This window comes from Girardinichthys multiradiatus, chromosome 20 (genome assembly GCF_021462225.1).
Source record: "Girardinichthys multiradiatus isolate DD_20200921_A chromosome 20, DD_fGirMul_XY1, whole genome shotgun sequence".
In the NCBI taxonomy this organism is placed as follows: domain Eukaryota; kingdom Metazoa; phylum Chordata; class Actinopteri; order Cyprinodontiformes; family Goodeidae; genus Girardinichthys; species Girardinichthys multiradiatus.
In genome coordinates, this window is record NC_061812.1 from 27328557 (window position 1) to 27336086 (window position 7530).

A 7530-nucleotide genomic window follows, 5' to 3' on the forward strand; every position below is an offset into this window, starting at 1 on the left:
CTTACTTCTCGCCATAAAAGACGAAACTTTAAAAAATTTGAACATACAAGTTTGCAGGAGCACCAAACTTTCTGTGTGATATCGCAGACCAGCACTGATCATATTTACTTACTCATTTGCTGTCATCACCTTAGCCCACCCACTTAGAACAGGACGTCACCTTATTCTGTCACGATGTCTTTCTTTGAGACTCTGAGTTGAACAGGGTGATCACACTGAACAAGCTGATGTTGAATCCTACAGTAGGGAGCAGTTACTGTTTTACCAGGGACTCTTGAGTGTGGCAGCGAATGATTATATCTCACCATTTGCAAACATTTGCCTCTGAATCACACATACATTATCGAATCCACACCAAATTTTGAGTGCATCATTGTGGACGAATACTGAACACATTGGCATGGTCAATTGATGACATCACTTTAGCTCCACCCACTGATAAACAAATGACTGGTTTCTTAACTGATTGACCTGCCTTGTCAGTCTCCGGTAGTTTCAAAATGTGTCTAATAAGAGATAATAATTTTAGATGACATTTTCAAAGCACGTCAGGAAGTCTCTGTTAGTCCTTCGCCATCAAACAGGAACTGAGCACAGCTTCTATCAGGAAGGTCGGATGTCTGCCAAATTTTTAACGTTTCTTGCTGGAGCAGAACTTGGCATGATTGAGGATCATATGAAAGCTTGCTCACAGTACCACCTAGTGGCGATGTGCGGAATCGAGCAGCGGGCTGTTTGGTGGCTTGGAGGCGGTGATGCAAGACATATGCAATCGTGACACAGGCCAAGCGGCGCTAAGCTGCCAGGGCCACTCAGTGCTGCTTGCAGCTTTAATATTAGATTTGTTCTTCTGCTGTCCTCTGGCTGTGTTATCTTTTTCTGCAGAAAAATCTACTTCTCAGAGGCAGTTGGAAAAACACACCTCAATGCCAACAGTAATCTTCCTGTGTCATATGCTGTTTTGTGCCTTCTAGTATCAGACTGTTCTGCACCAGCTGACTTAACAAAGGGTGATTAAACCCTGCTTAGCAGCAAGAAACCACGAGTCAAGTCTGCTCTCATTATCCGAAGCTACCTTGTGGTTTTCTCAGTAGCTGTAGTCATTGAATGCACCTTGTCCTTCTGCACCCTGCTGATTTGTGGCTCACTTGGAGTCTTGCAGAGTGAAAACTTTGTAAATCCCCAGCTTCCCATACAGAGTCCTCAAGCTTCACCTCTCCAATGCGGCAACTTGACAAGTTCAAAAATAGTGGACAGGTTTTGTTATTGTCTGTCTGTTCATGTTATTGGGACAGCTTACCATTTCAGAAAATCTGTTACTTCAATAAATTAAAATCATCAGTTATGTTGGCGATGCATGTTAAAAATGATGCATCTACATAGCTGGAGCTATTTTATTATATTCCTACTAGACTGCTGTCATTGTAATCAAACGACTTTGACAGCGGAATAAGACCATCACACATCTGCTCATCCCCAAAGGACAGAAATAAATAACTGCACCGACCTGGAGTTCATTCACTTGCGAACCACGCTCAAGGACACTGAATCATATCCTCATATTACTGGAGTGTTGTTCTTTTCAGTGCACACACACACAGTTGCTTTCGTGTCTTCCTTGGGGTTGGTCGTGGCACTGCATTTGCAGCTTAGCTGAAATGGAGTGGACCAAATACAAATCAGAAAACCTACATCTTGAAATCTGATTTTTATTTTTGTACATTTTCCTACCAGAATTGACACAACAAATTTGACACAAAACTTTCACATCCACAAAACTTTTGTGGGCAAAATAGCTTAGTATCTCCTATCTGATGATCCTGATATTATGTTCAGTTCAACCAATTCCCTTTAAATATATGACCAGTATGCATTTATAATCCATCAGTACGTTTAGGCCTTCATTTTATCAGGGACAGCTCTAGCTCCATCATCTGTCCTTAGCCCACCAGTAACACACTCTACTTGGATTGCTAACCATTTTTTTTACTAACACCTGGTCTTCTAATGAAAATTCCTTCACTGGACTTGTGTTTTTCCAATCTAAAGAGGTGAGATAAAAAGGCTTAAAGACATTACTGATGGCTGGAGGTTGATTTATAAATCTATAATAGAATTAACTCAGGAGAGTCCCCCTCATGTGCAGCTGAAAGTGATTCAACGAAAAACACAACTTGTATGGATCCCTTTTGGTTTTCTAAACCATGTTATCTGAAGATTTCTTTTGAGAAGACCGGTGAAAGTCGAGGGTGAATCAGTAATAGATCTGTAACTTGACACAGCCACTGAGCTTTGGAGCTCACCTGGGGCCTCATTGCATGTCAGCTTTCTGAATTACACGCAGACGGTACGCTGTATTAAATAACATCCTAAATCAGCAGATCACACATAAAATCAGCTGTTTAGATGCATATTTTCCACAAAAAAAACACCCCAAAACAATACAACCATGAAACAGCGTGTTTGGTTCGGAAATTTATTAAGGATCCTTAAGCGAACCACCGTCTGCAGGAGGAGGGAGCATGCAGAGAGCAGCTGCCCGTAATCAGACTGCCTTCATCTGATCAAACGGGAGGACGACCCAGATGAATCCACGGAGCACAATTGTCCAATATCCAACCTAAAAATAACTTAATTATGGTCAGGAGTCTGCAGTTTTGTATTTAAAGTCCTTGTCTTCGTTATTGCCATGGCTGAGACAAAAGCTTCCTCATAAAGCCCAAAACTTTTTCAGGCACATTTTGGAGCTTCACCATCCAGGCAGCAGCATCTCTCCTCTCCCCTTGTCCTGCCACATCCCCTTCACATCAGAACCACCTTATTTTAGAAGTTCTGGCTGGGCTGAGTTCCAGATAATTATCCCAGTGGATCATTTTATACATGAAAAAAAAGCATATATAAAACATTCTTGCATATACAATAATACGAACATTGTTTTTATTATTTTTTATTTTGGATTGATTAATTAAAAAAATGTTTTATAATTTCAATAATTATAAAAGTTATAATGTTTTTTTATTATAGAGTGTGACCGAGTGGAGTGGAGCTGTGCGGCCTAAATAGTCAGTGGAAAAGGAGCATTAGATGGACAGTCATCAAGGCACTCTAACTGCTCTGCAGCTTTGCAGCTCGTTATGCGCCAAGCTGCAGTGCGCTGCGTATTCTGTCTTTCTATGACAACCAGCATTTATTTCTTCAGCAAATCGAGCAACAATAGCTCATCTGATGAATTGGACTACACGAGCCAGTTCATCAGATCCTTTGCTGCACTATGCAGACACTCTGTCTAAAGTGATGTAGGTTCACTCACCTCTGTATGCAGAATGCTCGAAATGGCTACAACGGAAGCACTCTGACCTACTTTCTGATTAATCCAGCTGATTATTTGACAGCATGGGTATAACGCATATAGCAGTGGTTTTGAACTGTTAGGTTTGGGACCCACCATCGCTCCTTACTGAAACGCTGCAACCCAAGTCAAGGAAAATTTTTTGTTTTTTGTAATTCTGTCACCAGAACTGAGAGTGGTTTACCTCCATGAATGTCAGTGTGGCCTCACATGATAGCTCCAAACTTACTCTTTGTTGCTTGGCAATGTGAAAATTTCCCCATTGTTTCCAAAGCGGGCAGTCATCAACCCTTTTTTTTCTGAGGGAAAATATCTCATATGCTCCGCATTTTGCCATGCTCACTTTATTTCTTGGCATTGTTTCCCAGACAAAGGCCCAAAGCCCAGTACACCAAGTTGGTGGGGGTGATGGGGCTGGGCTGTTGTGTGGTCACCAGTTGTGAAAGGCTGATAAAGAACATTGAACATCAGCCTCAGAAGGTCAGGCAATCATTAGCTATAGGTAAAAAACAATAACAGTGGCTAATGACAAAAATTTACTTGCTCTACCTTGATGCAATATCATATGGTAGATTTTACACTTTCAGCCAAAAACACATGCATTAAATGTTACAGGGGTGCATCAAAAACAACACACATATAACTGGAATTCATAATTCACAAAATGCGCTTCATTTCCTGAGGGTAAGACTCATGTCAGGGATAGTTTGGTAGTTTAACAAATGCGGTAAGATGAGCAAACCATGTAACTGCAGCTTTAGAGTCCACCGTGTTATAATTATTGGGGGATTGTCGGTTGCGGAAGAAAACCTTTCATATCTTTTGCTGCCGAGTCATTTGTACCTTTCTCCTGCGTTGCAAATAGTCTGCAGAATGTTTTTTATATTTGTTCAAAAATAAATGAGCTTTTAGTGTTAATTAACTACATGAACTTGGAGGAGCCTGGAAGCTAAATAAATTTTTGTCATCCATTTGCGAAGTGCATCCCAATTAGGTTGAAATGCTTGTTAAACGTAATCTATTTCAACGGAAATGGTTAAAGTAATCCTGTGCACAGAAAATAACTGATTCTCAGAAGTGATTAAAATGTGAGAAAAAGAAAGAAGCAATTCTGGGAAGTCTGTTTATGCTTTTTAATTGAGTTAACTTAAATCACAGCCATTAAGGCTTTAGGACACTTCTCTGGGCCTACACAGGTTACATGAAGGCTTACCAGGAGATTTATCGCTTTAAGCTTTTTGTGGTATTGATTGTGTTCAGATGCCAAGAAACAGGTGGAAAGAGATTGGTGAACAATGAAAGATGTCTCATTATCAAAAGTAGAGCAAATGGTGCTTGTTCTAATATATCTAATAGTTGTACAGTGATTTTTGAAAAGTCAGTACATTGAACACACTGTGCTTTCCTGTATATTTGTCATTTGGTTTTACATCAATGAAATATTGGGACTAAAGCTGCAAATTAGAAAGGGTTTGTTTTAATGGTGAGACACAGTTAAAAAAATTCCTATAATTAATTAGAGGCTTTTAATTAATCAAACAGGTTAGAGTGGGTTGATTAAATTTTAATGAAGCAACAATATTTGGCAGATAAGCAATGTTTTTTTTTTTATTCCAATAAATTTCTTAAGTGCCTCAATCTATAAATAGACACATACATTTGGTATTATGATGATTTACATTATTTCATTCATTCATCTTCCATACCGCTTTTACCATAGTGGGTCGCAGGGGAGCTGGTGCTTATCTCCAGCAGTCTACAGGCAAGAGGCAGGGTACACCCTGGACAGGTCACCAGTCCATCGCCAGTCAACAAAGAGACATACAGGACAAACAATCGTGCACACACCCATTCACACCTAAGGCCAATTTAGTGAGACCAATTAACCTAACAGTCATGTTTTTGGACTGTGGGAGGAAGCCGGAGTACCCGGTGAGAACCCATGCATGCAATGAGAGAAAATGCGAACCCAGGACCTTCTTGCTGCAAGGCAATAGTGCTACCATCCGTGCCATCGTGCAGCCCTTATTGTGTGAACATTATTTCATTCTTCAATATAATGGAAACTGGATTATAGCGGATTTACACTAAAGATCTAAAATGTCTAACTGCTGTTGAACCAGCGGTTTTACACTTTACACACATTTTACAGAACAGTGTTTCTGTCATTTAGTTCTGTAGTCAGAAGTGTTCAGCCTTTCTGTGAGCAAAGGAAGAAGGGGCTCTGTAGAGAAAATACCAAATTTGACAGTTCAGTATATGATCCCAATGGTTAATTATGGTGGTTGAAGCATCATGCTGTCCTGAAAGAAACTCTTAGAGACAGCAAAGGACTACAGACTCTGGTCAGTAGGACAACAGCCCCAGACATACTGCTAGAGCCACAATTGAATAGATTAATGCATTTTCATTTTGCTACAATGGTCTAATCAAAGCCCAGCCCTTAAACTGCTTGAAAATCTGTGGCATGACTTGAAAGTTGATTTTCAAAAATGATAATCTCCCTTCAATCTGACTGAGCTTGAGCTATTTTGCAAAGAAGATTGGATAGAAATTTCAGTCTCCTGAAAGCAAAGCTGGTCCAGACATGCCCAAGAAACTTGCAGATGTAATTGCAACTAGAGGGTTTTTATAAAACGTTAAAGACGGAGTACAAATTCATGATACCCTTTTCAGGTTTTATTCATCAAACACTTTGACAACTATGTATCAAATGTATTTCGTTTTACAATTATGAACTACTTTGTGATTGACAGTTATCCAAAATCCTAGTAGACACATTAAGGTTTGTGGTGTTGTATATTGTTTAACATTTGTCTCTTTTTGTTCTTTTTAACAGTAACCCCTCTCTCTCTGATTGTGTTCATTCACAGAGACACGGTGAAGTCTTCTTTCCAGAAGCGAACGTCCAGCTCCAGCGGCAGTACTGCAGAAATGTCGCCTGCTACAGGAAAGCGGCGGCGTAAAACATAAGGGGGCGGGTAGAGATGTGATGTTGGTAAAGTTTTCAGTATTTGAAATAATTGGCACATGTCGAACATTTCTTTGACTTTAGGTTTTAGTGTTTACTTGGTTATTAATTTAAAATAAATTTTATAGCATTTTATCATACTTTGTTGTCCTGTGTTCATTATTGAGGTGATCTTTGTATTTTCCTGTGTTCAAATCAAGAAGGGCTGTAAAATTAGTACTTCAAGCAAAAATACTTGTTAGGTACTTGTAGGTTTAGTTTGTGTGGTTAAAGAGGAACAAAACTGGTTAAAAATTAGACTTGGGATACTTCAACGTTTTCTGCTCCCAAATTTAATTGCTCAGAAAAAAGCTGTTTCTGTTACCTTTATTCCACTAAAGTTGTCTTTTTCCCCTACTTAATCCATAGTTTATACCATTGTAAATTGCAGCCTAAACCCAAATAAAACTGCAGGAACACTGAGTATTTTTCCAAACGGCAGATGTCCATTTTTTCCCTTACATCTAATAGCTAGATCTCAGTCTGTTTTCTAATCTCTGACCTCAATCTTCCCCACGTGTTTTTAAAACTACGCAGAGGAGCCGTGCTGTCCACAGTTCCAATGTCATCTGCAATTTGAAAGTTTGCAGCAAATCTCAGCTTTTCAAATTGATTGTTTTCATTGAATGAGAAGAAACCAGGGTCGGTTTAATTCAATAAATGCAACGCTTGTGGAAACCCCAAGTTAGGACAAGGCAGAGTATAAACACTTAAGAAGAGGAGGGAGTGTTTATGTGTGCGTGCACAGGAGAGTTGGCAGTAACTCTTCTGGGAGCTGACCCTGATTGAAAACAGCTACCCTGCAGTCAGACACATGGCAGGTCTGACTGCTGCGATTCTCCTCAGATAAAGCAGACGCACAAATATCAGTAGACTCTAATATGAACGAGGAATGAGCCATATTCTTATTGCCGGCGAGTCCTTTTTTTCCTGCACTATAGTACATTTTGTCTTTGGTGTTTTAAGCTTCACTGTAACTCTTCAGTGAAATCCACAAGACTAAAGTGTTTTTGATAAAAGCTTTGATTTGGCCAGCAGCGAAGCAGGGGGAGATGTCATCAGTCCGCCGTATCCCACTGTTTGGGAGACATCTATAGAGTACGTCTGAGTCAAAGTCACCTTATCTGTCTGGGTGGTATTGGTGAAGGAGACATCTTATCACCTGTCCAAC

At 39.8% G+C, this 7530-nt stretch overlaps 1 protein-coding gene across 2 annotated transcripts in view; it reads left to right on the forward strand.

Moving 5' to 3' along the window:
- Window positions 1–6460, forward strand: part of rad18 (RAD18 E3 ubiquitin protein ligase) — a 45167-nt gene extending 38707 nt beyond the window's left edge. For both annotated transcript variants that reach the window (XM_047348671.1, XM_047348672.1), the window contains one exon: window positions 6223–6460. In XM_047348671.1, the coding sequence (XP_047204627.1) occupies window positions 6223–6322 (100 nt within the window). In that variant the 3' untranslated portion in view covers window positions 6323–6460. The remainder of the gene's footprint in view (window positions 1–6222) is intronic.
- The last annotated feature ends 1070 nt before the right edge of the window (window positions 6461–7530 follow it).